General features: G+C 28.9%; 1 protein-coding gene across 2 annotated transcripts in view; it reads left to right on the top strand.

The window, feature by feature from the left end:
- The window catches only part of LOC129984713 (hemicentin-2-like), a 516,003-nt gene that overhangs the window by 486,925 nt on the left and 11,311 nt on the right, over nucleotides 1-17,767 (top strand). For both annotated transcript variants that reach the window (XM_056094654.1, XM_056094653.1), the window contains exon 11: nucleotides 16,950-17,044. In XM_056094654.1, the coding sequence (XP_055950629.1) occupies nucleotides 16,950-17,036 (87 nt within the window). In that variant the 3' untranslated portion in view covers nucleotides 17,037-17,044. The remainder of the gene's footprint in view (nucleotides 1-16,949; nucleotides 17,045-17,767) is intronic.

Here is a 17,767-nt window from a genome sequence, read left to right as displayed (position 1 = left end):
TTGAAGATTTTCCTAGCATTTTATCAAGAGAATTGTCTTCTTTTCCTTATTGCGTATTTAATTTAATCAACTTCCACCTGAAATTCAGTTGTTTTATCTTCTTTACTTCAAAGAATTAAACTATCATGTCAAATCTGAATTACGAAGGCTCTTCTTAATTTTGGAATTCTTTGCCAATTTGAGAGAAAACAAATTTGATGACAGAAGCTTCATAAGTTAGTAGCCGGCGTCCTGGCATAGGGGTAGCACGACAAGTAATAACGATATGTGATGCAACAGTGTTCACTGTTAAATAATTCAGAATACGATTATTAATTCATTTAATATATATGGTTATAATTACATAAATAATTCATTAATTAGAACGCATCAATAATTCATTAATTACAACGCTGAATTTCATATCTATTGTAATTTAATGTTGAACATGAGGCTGTTTCGTCTGATGACAAGTGTTTAATTTTAATGGCGGTCGACTAAAGTTTCTTCATGATCAAATACCTTTGTCCTGGCGTGCGTCTTCCCCGTGATCTGGGCGACCTGGGTTCGAGTCCCGGTTCGGGCATGTTTGTTCTACATCTGTTCTATCTGTGAGATGTGTGAATGTGCCCCTCTGAAAAAAGGGGTTGTGCAAGCGAATGTGATGCGTGAGTAGCTAAGACGTACTCTTGGCCCTAGTTGGCGCTACTAAAAACAAGAGGCACTCCCTTGGCTTAAAACGACTGACTTCGTCAGCGAGCTTGTCCATGGCAAGTGCCATTACAAACAACAACAATATAAGTTAAGTAAGTTCATAAATATGCATATTAAGACTTGACATTAAAGAATCGTAAGTAAGTGTGTGACGGTTATGTATTGTATCCTCTGACTGTGTTTTTAACCAACATTATTCAAAAACTAGTTAATTGATATGGGAATGAACAACAAAGGCCTTAATACAGTCAGGGGGCTCTGCTAGAAGTTTTCCTTCAAGTGAATCACAAATGTCAATTACTTTTTCATGAAGTCGTCCAAAAATGCACCTTGCCCACATGTGTTGGAACTAAATGACACTTTTACTTCAAATCCTACCAACAAACTCCTTGATAACTTTTAACAATAGTAGTTGTCACACTTCGCCTTTATTATGAACTCTTGACAAATGGATTTCGTTAATTTAATGAAGGCTTTCCTGGTACTTTTCCAAAAGAATTGTAAATATGGATCTTTCCACCTTTAGCCTTACAAGAAGGCAACTTGCCATATATAAATAATATTTTTACTTCAGAGGTTACATACTCTTGGATAGCATTGACCATCAGTTATTGCTTCTGTTCCAGAAGCATCGTTAGTAAAAGGACCACCGGGTTATGGTTTTATAACGGGGTTATGCATTCTTCCTCCATCAAATCAAAAAAATATATGTTACTAGGGAAATTTTCTTCCAGAAGTATTTGGAATTTTCTCACTATTGGCACCTTTGCTTTATTTCATCAGAGACATTACGATATTAATTGTGCACTCAGCGACAGCCGATTCTTATACGCTGTTAGGCCTTGCACCATCGTCGCCAATATTTTTTAAGGCTGCGAATATTGATGAATTATACAGCAGAAAATTGCAAAAAAAATCCTGAAAACTTTCTCGCATACTTCTCATGCCAAAGAATGCCTTGCATGACATTGACGTACAATAGTTAAAAATTTGTTAACTTTTGGCGTGAATTTAACTTTTGTACTGAATCTATATCAAATCATTCTTGGCGTGTTATTTGGCGATTAATCTCTGGCATTCATTAATAGTATCCTAAAATCGAGTTTTTCTTAACCGATTGAGAAAAAAAATTGGCACAAATCTACACTTGCAGTCACAAAATGCCTTGCCAAATTTGATATTTTTAAGTCATTGTGACTTTGACTTAAGTCTTGCATACTTCTTAAAGTATAGATTAACAATCAAACCATTATTGGTTTTGCCTCAGATTTTGATAGATGTTTACATTATAGAGTTTAACTCTGTGTACCGCATTTCATCTATCCAGCTTTCTACGTTTGTACTTCTATAACTACAAGCGTAGTTATAGTGTTAACTTATATTCGGACAGACATACTTTTCTGAACAGATTTTATACAAAATTTGATAGAAATCTGCTCATTTTGTGCAAAGACCGTATACCAAATTTCAACCGTCTAGCTTAAAGGATTTTAAAATTATCTTTGTCACAGACAAACAGACAGACGGACATTTTCTAAAATGTATTTTTCTAACTCGGAAAGGTCCAAAATGTGGAGATTTGTCAAAATCTCGAGTTTGAATATTTGACAATTACTATACTTTCTTTATATTGCCGCATTGAAGAAAGACAGTCGAATATCCATGGCCGAATGGTCATGGCACTGGTCTCATGATCAAGACACCTGGGTTCGAATCCCGCTAGAGACAATGCGATTAATAGTATATGTAAATACTTAATTCCTCGATTTTATGTTACTCTTTATTTCATGTTCCAGAAGATACTGGACATTTCTTTAGTTTACCAGACAAGTGTTCTGGACTTTTCTTACTGTCTCCAGAAGAATATTCTGGAACTTTCTCTGCTTGTATAAAAGCAGAAGATTTGCCAGTTACTGTATTCTCAGTTCGGTTAATAAATTGGTTTAGCTCTTGTGTGTGTCATTGAGTTCTATACTATAGCATCTACGTGACAATATTAGATATACAAGAAAGTAAAAATAAAAAATTATATGTAGAAAATGCATCGAAACGGAAGATTACACTGCAACAATACATTTGAGTGACTGGCGCATTTTACAATTTAATCTATTGATAAAAAGTTACAAGCGCTCTTCTAGTGTCGATATATGCATGGGAAAAAAGTTTTGGACATACTGAATTATGTGACGGCTTCCATGTTTTAGAATAGACTTCAAAGCCTGATTATCTTTGGAATGCATATTAGTATGTTAGGAAAATTAGATTTGCATCATAAAACAGAAAAATCTGTCAAAAGGGATAAATAAAGCTGAATTTAACTGCTCGAATGTTTTTTATGATGTATTTATTCTAAATGGTTTACTGGAACTGACTGGTCTGGTTCTCTGAACTGGTTTATCATATCTTTCAATCAAACATGACGAGTTTGCGTCCGTTTGGTAATTTCCGCTTTTTTTTATAGCAACATACATATTTATTATAATTTAAAAGTCTTATTTTTTTTCCTTGTATTGTGTCATTGAATATTTGGAAATGGGCATGAAATATGAGCACTTATTTCTAGATTTTTAATTACTTTCCTTTATCACATTTTAATATATATACTCTAATATTCTTACGATTAAAACCATTATATAAGAGTAATAGTAAAAAACATTAAAATATTGTTACATTGTTTTAAAATAATTAATATGATATACAAATAAGATATGCAAAAATTACTACAATATAATAATACTAACAAGTCATCGTAAATTATTTCAAAGTTTTATAATTTGAACGACGGATCTTTTTTCAAAGGCGATGCTAAATTTAAACTAACTCAAATTAAGAAAATACTTAGCATTACTTGATTTGAAGATAATTTTATTAATAGTTTAAGTAATCACTTTCTTTTAATAATCTGTATAAGAAAAAATTTCCCTCTGGAATTGAAAATATGTTTATGCCCCTTTCAGGCAATGAGCTATTCAACTAGAAGATAAACAAAGTTCTGGCGGTATCATTATTATATCCCTCTCTCCGTATAGCAAATCAGGTCGCTCTATCAAGTTGACCTTGTCTTCTGTCAGCTGGATTCTTAATGCTTCTTCTGCTCCTAAACAATGAGGCTTGACTCAGAAAGATAGATATTGACTACTGAGATGGAAGCTTAACTGATTTTGTGACAAGAAAAATGCAAATGTGGATAAATTTCCCTTAAAACCTCATATATTGAAGCTGAGTCATATTTCTACCTTAGGTGTGATATCCATGACTGTTTTGATCTACAGAAGATACAACAATACTTCACGCAAATGCTTGGATAAAAATTGCATTTCAAATATAATTAGGAATCATCACACCACTATTACAAGTGTAATTAACAAATTGACCGAAATGGAAATTCAAATAAATTGGTTCAAACAAGATTAATGGTTTTCTCGAGAATATATAAATATAGTTAAAAAATGCATCAAAATAATTAATATTAAGTTCAAATTTTTTATATGCGGTCACCAATGGAAAAAATATGTTTTTAGAATCATGCCTGTCTGTCTGTCTGTGAGCACAATAAATCAAAAATGCTTTGTACTTATTAACAAATTGGCCGAAATGGAAATGGCTGTACTGGACAGATGAAATTTAGTACATGATATTTACACTAAATCTGCAAATATCCATCACATTTTGAATGTTGTTGTTGTTGTTTCTTATGGCACTTGCCATTGGCAAGCCCGGTGTTCGAAGACAGGGGGAGGGCCTCTTATTTCTATAGTAGCGCCATCTAGGGCCAAGAGAACGACTTTAGCTACACACACGTCACAACCCTTTTTACGGGGCGGACTTCATTCACTCATCCACAGATCGTAATTTAGACCTGAATCAGAGAACGATCACCCCTGATCCAGTACCCCCAGTGGTATTACTCAGGACATGGAGGACTTTGTGACCACGACAGATTTATACGCGCGTCAGCCACCAAGCACGCGGGGAGTCTTCGGCCAGTGGGGTTCGAACTCGCAACCTAAGGGACGCGAATCCAACGCTCTACCAACCAGGCTATCCCTGCCTTCCAACATTTTGAACGTAATCCATTCAAAGGAATTCTTTCTGCTCATCTGCCCAAATTCAAGTCAACACTATGACTACAAAAAGAAAGGAGTAAAATGAATAAAATTCGATACACAGATTAAGCATCTGAAAGGTAGATCTTTGTCAAATTATAAACCAAAACCGTCAATGGGTTGATCGTCTGTCACACTGTATTTTTACATGCATCTGATAATTCAAAAACTCAATTATTTAAATACATGAAATTTAAAATGTGATCTTGTCTTTACAGTTGTAGTTCCGTGTCAAATTCTGATTTCAATCGGTTGGAAAAAAAATGTCCGAAGTACATATTCGGTTTGCTGAAACTTCTGTATTAAACGCATCGCAGCGAATAGTTGGAAAAGAAAATCTCTAAATATCATAAGTTTCTTAATCTTTTCGTAAGCATTATTAGCCAGTTGCGTGCAAAAATTCAAAATGAATAATACGAAATAAATTAAAATCATCAATGAATGAAGCATTTTCTCAAAACTACAACGGATGTTCAAATGAAAAGGTACGAAACGACACGGTGGGTATAAATGAAGACTTTATTCTAGGTAAAACCAAATGCCTGACCGCAACGATCCCAATGATTAACGAGCCGAAGGATTCTTTGTTCCCAGAATTCCTGTGGCCATGACGAGACCCAGTCCTTCACAGCGGTCTTGGGTTGAAGTTGATCATCTGAGTTGAAGCGCTTCCCTTTCAGATGTTTTTTCAGGGGACCAAGTGCATGAAAATTGCAGGGTGACATGTCCGGACTGTAGGGTGAATGGTCGAGATGCTCCCACTTGAACTTGGGCAGTTCCACGTGTGTGACCCTGGAGACGTGTGGGCGCGCGTTTTCATGGAGCAGAAACACACCCTCCGTGAGTAACCTCGATCTTTTGCTTATGATGGACCTGCGTAGTTTTCGAAATGTCTCACAATATACACATCGGAGTTAATGGTTCTTTTGTGCTCGTGGAATTCAACAAGACCTTGGACGGCGAACTCAAAGACGCTGTGAAAGACTAGATCTCGTCACTGCCATAAGAATTCTGGGAACAAGGAATCCTTCGGCTCGTTAATTAGTGGGATCGTTGTGCTCAGGTTTATGGTGTATACTTTGGATAAAGTCTTCATTTATACCGACAGTGTCGTTTCGTACCTTTTCATTTGAACACCTCTTGCAAATTGTGTATTTAATAATATTCATTCCACTAGATGAGTCTTGGTCTGTATTTAATAAAATGCGCGACTCAACGGGTACTAAGCATTTTAAAATCATATCTAAGAGCATTAAAACTACAGATCCCATATTGAATTGTATCAATCTTATGTATATCAAAGATTCAACTGAATTTTAATTTCATATTTTCATGTCTACTCAAATATCTTAAGGAGTTATCTTTGATTATTTCTTACTTCGTTCTCTCTTAATATTGGTTTTCCTGCCTTTATTAATTTAGAATTATTTATATAAAATCTCACCTTGTTATATAAAAAAACTAAAAAATGGAAATAGCTACGATAACAGTATGTGTGCATATATATTAGGAAACAAAAGTGGTTGAAATTCGAAAAATCACTCCTTTTATCTTAATTTTACATTAGCAAAATCATGTGATTGATTGCTAAGGTGGTCAAATGCAAAGCAATAAAATTAATTTGGTATAAACACAACATTAAAAAAAATGTGCTTCAAATTAAATTTTTAAAAACATTATCAAAATTATAAAAAATTATACAGGAATGCATTCAGTGTCATTAAAAATAGCTTTTAAATTTAAGAATAATGAAAAAACTTTTATGAATTGATAGTTCCAATGAGCAGGAGTGGTTTTCCCAGAACTTACTCTTGTGGTGCGGTATGGAGATGGAGTTGCCAGCTCCAGGTGTCGTCCTCGTCATCTGACCGCGATTCAAAATTACGAGGTACATCCCAAAATAGCCCTAATATTGCTTTACAACGGGACGTTGATATAACTAAACTAAATTAACCCAGAACTTACTCGCATACAATGTAATAAAAGCGTTATCCCAAAAAACACCTTACATGACTTTAGTGTTCAAAAGTTAAGAAATATTTACCTTTGGCGTAAATTTAGTATTTTTATTTAATCAATCATGTGATCCTTGGCGAGAATTTTGACAATTACTTCCTAACATTCGGATTATCAGTACCTGAAAATCGAATTTGTATTTTAGATTCGTTTTCATATCGATAGAAACAAATATTTGACCAAAAACTGCATTTGTAGTAACAAAATCCAATACCTAATTTCGTATATTTAAGTCACTGCATTTTGGACTTGTTGCGTTTATTTGTTTCTGAAAGTACAGACCGACAGACAGTTAACCCGTTGTTGAATTTGATTCAAAATTTGACAGATGGCTACATTATAGAAGTTAAACCTGAGGTACTCAATTTTATCTATGTAGCTCTCTTTGTTTTGTATCATCGTTTTAATTTGTATTCCAACAGACGGACGGACGGACAAAATTCCTCACAATAGATTCCTCTCAAAATTTGATAGAAATCAACAATTTTGGTGCGAAGACTGTGTACCTAATATCATCCTTAAATCATCATCCTGTGTACCTAATATCAAAATTAGACAGATGGCTACATTATAGAGGTTAAACCTGAGGTACTGAATTTTATCTATGTAGCTCTCTTCGTTTTGTATCATCGTTTTAACTTGTATTCCAACAGACGGACGGACGGACAAAATTCCTCTCAATGGATTCCGCTCAAAATTTGATAGAACTCAACAAATTTGGTGCGAAGACTGTGTACCTAATATCATCCTTAAATCATCATCCTGTGTACCTAATATCAAAATTAGACAGATGGCTACATTATAGAGGTTAAACCTGAGGCACTGAATTTTATCTATGTAGCTCTCTTCGTTTTGTAATCATCGTGTTAACTTGTATTCAAACAGACGGACGGACGGACAAAATTCCTCTCAATAGATTCCGCTCAAAATTTGATAGAAATCAACAAATTTGGTGCGAAGACTGTGTACCTAATATCATTCTTTTACTCAAAACATTTTTGAGTTATCTTTGTGACAGGCAGACAGATAGACATTTTTTAAATCACTTATCTGTTTTATTTTCTTTACTATCTAATAAGATGACACCTTCTATTTTACAAATATTTTCTAATTTTGATTTAAATGGGAATCCATTTGAATACTTGACTCATCTATGCATTCGAAGTAATTTTAAAATAGAATTATAATCAATATGTATGGTTTATTTTTTGCTTACAACCATCAAAATTCGATAAATAGATGCACGTATGGCACTCGGACAAAACAGTTAAGCGGTTAAAAATATGTTTTCCGAATTCAGTGAGTTTTAAAACGTACAGATTCATCAAAATGTCGAGTTCGAATTTTTTCACGATTACATTACTTTTTCTATGCTTCATATACGAGAAAGTTAAAATATAGCTAAAAAAATTATGAACTTAAACCCCTTCAATTTCTAAGCCTTTACAAAATTAACATTGGTCTTTATATTGCCTTGAATAGCAGCTGCTCCAATCATTTTCAAACTTGGACAAAAATTGGTCATTTGCATAAAAAAAAACATTCTAAACCAGCTTTTTAATAAACTGATAAACTAACAGCTAAACTAACATTCATCTTTACATATGCAGGTTACAAACAGCTCGAAAATGTTAAAAAAATAGATAACATAGAATTTAAAGAAAAAATTTTATTATCAAACGTCAGTCTTAAAATATGATGATTCTTCTAAGTACCTTTGACACATTTTATTCCCCCCGAGTCTTAAAATTTTCGCAAAATGTTGCCAACAAACAAAAACATTTCTAAGTAGAAAGATCAAAGTTGAAGTTAATTTTTACTCAACGATTCTTTACAGAAACCAGGAATTTTATCGCGAAAAAATTCTCCGGGTATTTATCAGCGTTACTAATAGTGTGACTCCAGTGTGCTAAACTTCTCGAATACTTTGCGGCGGAAATGTGCGAGATTTTTTTTTCTCCGCAGCAGTCTCGGCTTAATCACTAACCCCGAGGGAGCACATTAGCCCGATCAGTCTGGTTAAGCTTTTTCTCGTCATGGCCCGCAGGAGAGTTGGAAAGAAGAATGGCCGCTGGAGGGGGATGCTACTTTGTTTAGAGAATACTTCGAGGGAAAAAATGAACGGAGAACACAGTTATTTACTTTTCTTTTTTTTCTTTTAAGGAATGGATTAGAAAATTTAACTGTTGCAATTTCAGAAATTCTCTCTATATGAATTCCAACTTCTTCTTACATTGATGTGCAGGACTACTTAATATTTATTTCTATCTTTTTAATGTAAATGCATATTGATTGAAATTTTTGATACAGACTATCAGATATTTATTTCAATCTTTTTATAGTAAATATATTTTGATATCAAGGAATTGATGATTGAAATTTTTGATACATATGATGTGCAGGACTATCGGATATTTATTTCTATCTTTTTAATATAAATGCATATTGATTGAAATTTTTGATACAGACTATCAGATATTTATTTCAATCTTTTTATAGTAAATATATTTTGATATCAAGGAATTGATGATTGAAATTTTTGATACATATGATGTGCAGGACTATCGGATATTTATTTCTATCTTTTTAATGTAAATGCATATTGATTGAAATTTTTGATACAGACTATCAGATATTTATTTCAATCTTTTTATAGTAAATATATTTTGATATCAAGGAATTGATGATTGAAATTTTTGATACATATGATGTGCAGGACTATCGGATATTTATTTCTATCTTTTTAATATAAATGCATATTGATTGAAATTTTTGATACAGACTATCAGATATTTATTTCAATCTTTTTATAGTAAATATATTTTGATATCAAGGAATTGATGATTGAAATTTTTGATACATATGATGTGCAGGACTATCGGATATTTATTTCTATCTTTTTAATGTAAATGCATATTGATTGAAATTTTTGATACAGACTATCAGATATTTATTTCAATCTTTTTATAGTAAATATATTTTGATATCAAGGAATTGATGATTGAAATTTTTGATACATATGATGTGCAGGACTATCGGATATTTATTTCTATCTTTTTAATATAAATGCATATTGATTGAAATTTTTGATACAGACTATCAGATATTTATTTCAATCTTTTTATAGTAAATATATTTTGATATCAAGGAATTGATGATTGAAATTTTTGATACATATGATGTGCAGGACTATCGGATATTTATTTCTATCTTTTTAATGTAAATGCATATTGATTGAAATTTTTGATACAGACTATCAGATATTTATTTCAATCTTTTTATAGTAAATATATTTTGATATCAAGGAATTGATGATTGAAATTTTTGATACATATGATGTGCAGGACTATCGGATATTTATTTCTATCTTTTTAATATAAATGCATATTGATTGAAATTTTTGATACAGACTATCAGATATTTATTTCAATCTTTTTATAGTAAATATATTTTGATATCAAGGAATTGATGATTGAAATTTTTGATACATATGATGTGCAGGACTATCGGATATTTATTTCTATCTTTTTAATGTAAATGCATATTGATTGAAATTTTTGATACAGACTATCAGATATTTATTTCAATCTTTTTATAGTAAATATATTTTGATATCAAGGAATTGATGATTGAAATTTTTGATACATATGATGTGCAGGACTATCGGATATTTATTTCTATCTTTTTAATATAAATGCATATTGATTGAAATTTTTGATACAGACTATCAGATATTTATTTCAATCTTTTTATAGTAAATATATTTTGATATCAAGGAATTGATGATTGAAATTTTTGATACATATGATGTGCAGGACTATCGGATATTTATTTCTATCTTTTTAATGTAAATGCATATTGATTGAAATTTTTGATACAGACTATCAGATATTTATTTCAATCTTTTTATAGTAAATATATTTTGATATCAAGGAATTGATGATTGAAATTTTTGATACATATGATGTGCAGGACTATCGGATATTTATTTCTATCTTTTTAATATAAATGCATATTGATTGAAATTTTTGATACAGACTATCAGATATTTATTTCAATCTTTTTATAGTAAATATATTTTGATATCAAGGAATTGATGATTGAAATTTTTGATACATATGATGTGCAGGACTATCGGATATTTATTTCTATCTTTTTAATGTAAATGCATATTGATTGAAATTTTTGATACAGACTATCAGATATTTATTTCAATCTTTTTATAGTAAATATATTTTGATATCAAGGAATTGATGATTGAAATTTTTGATACATATGATGTGCAGGACTATCGGATATTTATTTCTATCTTTTTAATGTAAATGCATATTGATTGAAATTTTTGATACAGACTATCAGATATTTATTTCAATCTTTTTATAGTAAATATATTTTGATATCAAGGAATTGATGATTGAAATTTTTGATACATATGATGTGCAGGACTATCGGATATTTATTTCTATCTTTTTAATGTAAATGCATATTGATTGAAATTTTTGATACAGACTATCAGATATTTATTTCAATCTTTTTATAGTAAATATATTTTGATATCAAGGAATTGATGATTGAAATTTTTGATACATATGATGTGCAGGACTATCGGATATTTATTTCTATCTTTTTAATATAAATGCATATTGATTGAAATTTTTGATACAGACTATCAGATATTTATTTCAATCTTTTTATAGTAAATATATTTTGATATCAAGGAATTGATGATTGAAATTTTTGATACATATGATGTGCAGGACTATCGGATATTTATTTCTATCTTTTTAATGTAAATGCATATTGATTGAAATTTTTGATACAGACTATCAGATATTTATTTCAATCTTTTTATAGTAAATATATTTTGATATCAAGGAATTGATGATTGAAATTTTTGATACATATGATGTGCAGGACTATCGGATATTTATTTCTATCTTTTTAATGTAAATGCATATTGATTGAAATTTTTGATACAGACTATCAGATATTTATTTCAATCTTTTTATAGTAAATATATTTTGATATCAAGGAATTGATGATTGAAATTTTTGATACATATGATGTGCAGGACTATCGGATATTTATTTCTATCTTTTTAATATAAATGCATATTGATTGAAATTTTTGATACAGACTATCAGATATTTATTTCAATCTTTTTATAGTAAATATATTTTGATATCAAGGAATTGATGATTGAAATTTTTGATACATATGATGTGCAGGACTATCGGATATTTATTTCTATCTTTTTAATGTAAATGCATATTGATTGAAATTTTTGATACAGACTATCAGATATTTATTTCAATCTTTTTATAGTAAATATATTTTGATATCAAGGAATTGATGATTGAAATTTTTGATACATATGATGTGCAGGACTATCGGATATTTATTTCTATCTTTTTAATGTAAATGCATATTGATTGAAATTTTTGATACAGACTATCAGATATTTATTTCAATCTTTTTATAGTAAATATATTTTGATATCAAGGAATTGATGATTGAAATTTTTGATACATATGATGTGCAGGACTATCGGATATTTATTTCTATCTTTTTAATATAAATGCATATTGATTGAAATTTTTGATACAGACTATCAGATATTTATTTCAATCTTTTTATAGTAAATATATTTTGATATCAAGGAATTGATGATTGAAATTTTTGATACATATGATGTGCAGGACTATCGGATATTTATTTCTATCTTTTTAATGTAAATGCATATTGATTGAAATTTTTGATACAGACTATCAGATATTTATTTCAATCTTTTTATAGTAAATATATTTTGATATCAAGGAATTGATGATTGAAATTTTTGATACATATGATGTGCAGGACTATCGGATATTTATTTCTATCTTTTTAATATAAATGCATATTGATTGAAATTTTTGATACAGACTATCAGATATTTATTTCAATCTTTTTATAGTAAATATATTTTGATATCAAGGAATTGATGATTGAAATTTTTGATACATATGATGTGCAGGACTATCGGATATTTATTTCTATCTTTTTAATGTAAATGCATATTGATTGAAATTTTTGATACAGACTATCAGATATTTATTTCAATCTTTTTATAGTAAATATATTTTGATATCAAGGAATTGATGATTGAAATTTTTGATACATATGATGTGCAGGACTATCGGATATTTATTTCTATCTTTTTAATGTAAATGCATATTGATTGAAATTTTTGATACAGACTATCAGATATTTATTTCAATCTTTTTATAGTAAATATATTTTGATATCAAGGAATTGATGATTGAAATTTTTGATACATATGATGTGCAGGACTATCGGATATTTATTTCTATCTTTTTAATATAAATGCATATTGATTGAAATTTTTGATACAGACTATCAGATATTTATTTCAATCTTTTTATAGTAAATATATTTTGATATCAAGGAATTGATGATTGAAATTTTTGATACATATGATGTGCAGGACTATCGGATATTTATTTCTATCTTTTTAATGTAAATGCATATTGATTGAAATTTTTGATACAGACTATCAGATATTTATTTCAATCTTTTTATAGTAAATATATTTTGATATCAAGGAATTGATGATTGAAATTTTTGATACATATGATGTGCAGGACTATCGGATATTTATTTCTATCTTTTTAATATAAATGCATATTGATTGAAATTTTTGATACAGACTATCAGATATTTATTTCAATCTTTTTATAGTAAATATATTTTGATATCAAGGAATTGATGATTGAAATTTTTGATACATATGATGTGCAGGACTATCGGATATTTATTTCTATCTTTTTAATGTAAATGCATATTGATTGAAATTTTTGATACAGACTATCAGATATTTATTTCAATCTTTTTATAGTAAATATATTTTGATATCAAGGAATTGATGATTGAAATTTTTGATACATATGATGTGCAGGACTATCGGATATTTATTTCTATCTTTTTAATATAAATGCATATTGATTGAAATTTTTGATACAGACTATCAGATATTTATTTCAATCTTTTTATAGTAAATATATTTTGATATCAAGGAATTGATGATTGAAATTTTTGATACATATGATGTGCAGGACTATCGGATATTTATTTCTATCTTTTTAATGTAAATGCATATTGATTGAAATTTTTGATACAGACTATCAGATATTTATTTCAATCTTTTTATAGTAAATATATTTTGATATCAAGGAATTGATGATTGAAATTTTTGATACATATGATGTGCAGGACTATCGGATATTTATTTCTATCTTTTTAATATAAATGCATATTGATTGAAATTTTTGATACAGACTATCAGATATTTATTTCAATCTTTTTATAGTAAATATATTTTGATATCAAGGAATTGATGATTGAAATTTTTGATACATATGATGTGCAGGACTATCGGATATTTATTTCTATCTTTTTAATGTAAATGCATATTGATTGAAATTTTTGATACAGACTATCAGATATTTATTTCAATCTTTTTATAGTAAATATATTTTGATATCAAGGAATTGATGATTGAAATTTTTGATACATATGATGTGCAGGACTATCGGATATTTATTTCTATCTTTTTAATATAAATGCATATTGATTGAAATTTTTGATACAGACTATCAGATATTTATTTCAATCTTTTTATAGTAAATATATTTTGATATCAAGGAATTGATGATTGAAATTTTTGATACATATGATGTGCAGGACTATCGGATATTTATTTCTATCTTTTTAATGTAAATGCATATTGATTGAAATTTTTGATACAGACTATCAGATATTTATTTCAATCTTTTTATAGTAAATATATTTTGATATCAAGGAATTGATGATTGAAATTTTTGATACATATGATGTGCAGGACTATCGGATATTTATTTCTATCTTTTTAATGTAAATGCATATTGATTGAAATTTTTGATACAGACTATCAGATATTTATTTCAATCTTTTTATAGTAAATATATTTTGATATCAAGGAATTGATGATTGAAATTTTTGATACATATGATGTGCAGGACTATCGGATATTTATTTCTATCTTTTTAATGTAAATGCATATTGATTGAAATTTTTGATACAGACTATCAGATATTTATTTCAATCTTTTTATAGTAAATATATTTTGATATCAAGGAATTGATGATTGAAATTTTTGATACATATGATGTGCAGGACTATCGGATATTTATTTCTATCTTTTTAATGTAAATGCATATTGATTGAAATTTTTGATACAGACTATCAGATATTTATTTCAATCTTTTTATAGTAAATATATTTTGATATCAAGGAATTGATGATTGAAATTTTTGATACATATGATGTGCAGGACTATCGGATATTTATTTCTATCTTTTTAATATAAATGCATATTGATTGAAATTTTTGATACAGACTATCAGATATTTATTTCAATCTTTTTATAGTAAATATATTTTGATATCAAGGAATTGATGATTGAAATTTTTGATACATATGATGTGCAGGACTATCGGATATTTATTTCTATCTTTTTAATGTAAATGCATATTGATTGAAATTTTTGATACAGACTATCAGATATTTATTTCAATCTTTTTATAGTAAATATATTTTGATATCAAGGAATTGATGATTGAAATTTTTGATACATATGATGTGCAGGACTATCGGATATTTATTTCTATCTTTTTAATATAAATGCATATTGATTGAAATTTTCGATATTGATATGCAGACTATCAGATATTTATTTCAATCATTTTAAAGTAAACACATCTTGATATTAAGGAATTGATGATTGAAATTCTTGATATATATGATTTGTTGGACTATCGGTTATTTATTTCAATCTTTTTAATATAAATGCATATTGATTGAAATTTTCGATATTGAAACGCAGACTATCAGATATTTATTTCAATCATTTTAAAGTAAATACATTTTGTTATTAAGGAATTGATGATTGAAATTTTTGATATACATGATGTGCAGGACTATCGGATATTTATTTCAATCTTTTTAATATAAATGCATATTGATTGAAATTTTCGATATCGATATGCAGATTATCAGATATTTATTTCAATCATTTTAAAGTAAATACATTTTGATATTAAGGAATTGATGATTGAAATTTTTGATATACATGATGTGCAGGACTATCGGATATTTATTTCAATCCTTTTAATATAAAAGCATATAAATTGAAATTTTCGATATTGATATGCAGACTATAAGATATTTATTTCAATCATTTTAAAGTAAACACATCTTGATATTAAGGAATTGATGATTGAAATTCTTGATATATATGATTTGCTGGACTATCGGTTATTTATTTCAATCTTTTTAATATAAATGCATATTGATTGAAATTTTCGATATTGATATGCAGACTATCAGATATTTATTTCAATCATTTTAAAGTAAATAAATTTTGATATTAAGGAATTGATGATTGAAATTTTTGATACATATGATGTGCAGGACTATCGGATATTTATTTCAATCTTTTTAATGTAAATTCATATTGATATGCAGACTATCAGATATTTATTTCAATCATTTTGTAGTAAATACATTTTGATATTAACTAATTGATGATTAAAATTTTTGATATACATGATGTGCAGGACTATCGTATATTTATTTCAAACTTTTTAATATAAATATATATTGCTATGGATGTGTAGGGTTAATCGATATTTATTTCATTCTTTTTAATGTAGATGCGTATTGATGTTGATGAATTGGTACTGATTATGTCATGTCATGAACACAAATAACTACATTGTATTCGACCTCTACATGTAACTTTTGGCATAGACTTGTAATATTATTATATGATTGCAACATATTTTATATATATCCCCGATTCTACTTCAAAAGAATCATCACTAAAATTCCATACTAGAATAAACATTATTTTTTATTTTAGATAAGATTATTAATGTTTTTTAATTCAAATAATTTAATATTCCTTCTCTGCGCGATTATCTATTTTATTGCTGAAATCCTGTTTAACCATTTCTAAACATTTTAACAATGTTTCTAGCTATTTTACAATTTACTTCCACATACCGATGTTCATTATAAACTGATTTTCTGTTTCAGCCGATTTTGGAAGAGGAAATCAGCATCTACAGCAGGGCGCAATATCATAACAATGGACCTCAGCCCCACATACTCATCACAAAGTAAGCAGAAAAGTAAGTTCATGGGTTTGGAAGTCAGAACTGAATTCTTAGCACGGTTTTTATTTTTCCTTTTTGACTTACCCTTTACAACTTTTATTTTCCTGAAAATGCCGTCAATACATCAAAAACGTGTTGGATCATGTGTAAGTATTTTGCTTTTACGTTAGCCTCATACATGCTAGCAACGTAGATTTATAATGATTTTTGGACATATGCGAATGCGAAATTAATTTTGTTCCATATTACATAATGGAAACAGGTGCAATCTATCCTGGATCGTAGTAACAACCAATAGAATGTCTCAGAACCAGTGGTAGAAACTTCTTGGAAGGACAGAATATACCTAAATGACTCAGAATCATATAGAAATACCGTGTCGGAAATGCTTTCCAGGCGCGGTATACCATATTGCATGCGCAGGATTAAAGAGCGTTCCCTAAGAAAACCCTTTTCGTTTCAGTATTCCATAGAGAAAGATATTTTTCTTAACCAATGAATCAAGGCATATTATAATTGATATAAAATTTCATGTCAGCAGATTCAAAGTACACAGTTCATATCAAAACCGAATTAAAACCAGCTGAAGTAGTCTCCCTAAAGCTTTCTCGCATACTCTTTTATAAACTTGTCAAGCCAGAGAACATCTTGCATGGCAGTGGCATACAAAAGTGAAGAAATATTAACTTAATAATATTTTACTGAATCTATCGTGTCTTCCTTAGCTTATTTCTTTCT

The sequence above is a fragment of the Argiope bruennichi genome, chromosome 9 (genome assembly GCF_947563725.1).
Source record: "Argiope bruennichi chromosome 9, qqArgBrue1.1, whole genome shotgun sequence".
Classification (NCBI taxonomy): Eukaryota; Metazoa; Arthropoda; class Arachnida; order Araneae; family Araneidae; genus Argiope; species Argiope bruennichi.
Note: the sequence above shows the minus strand (reverse complement) of the source record. Positions and strands in the feature narration are given on the sequence as shown.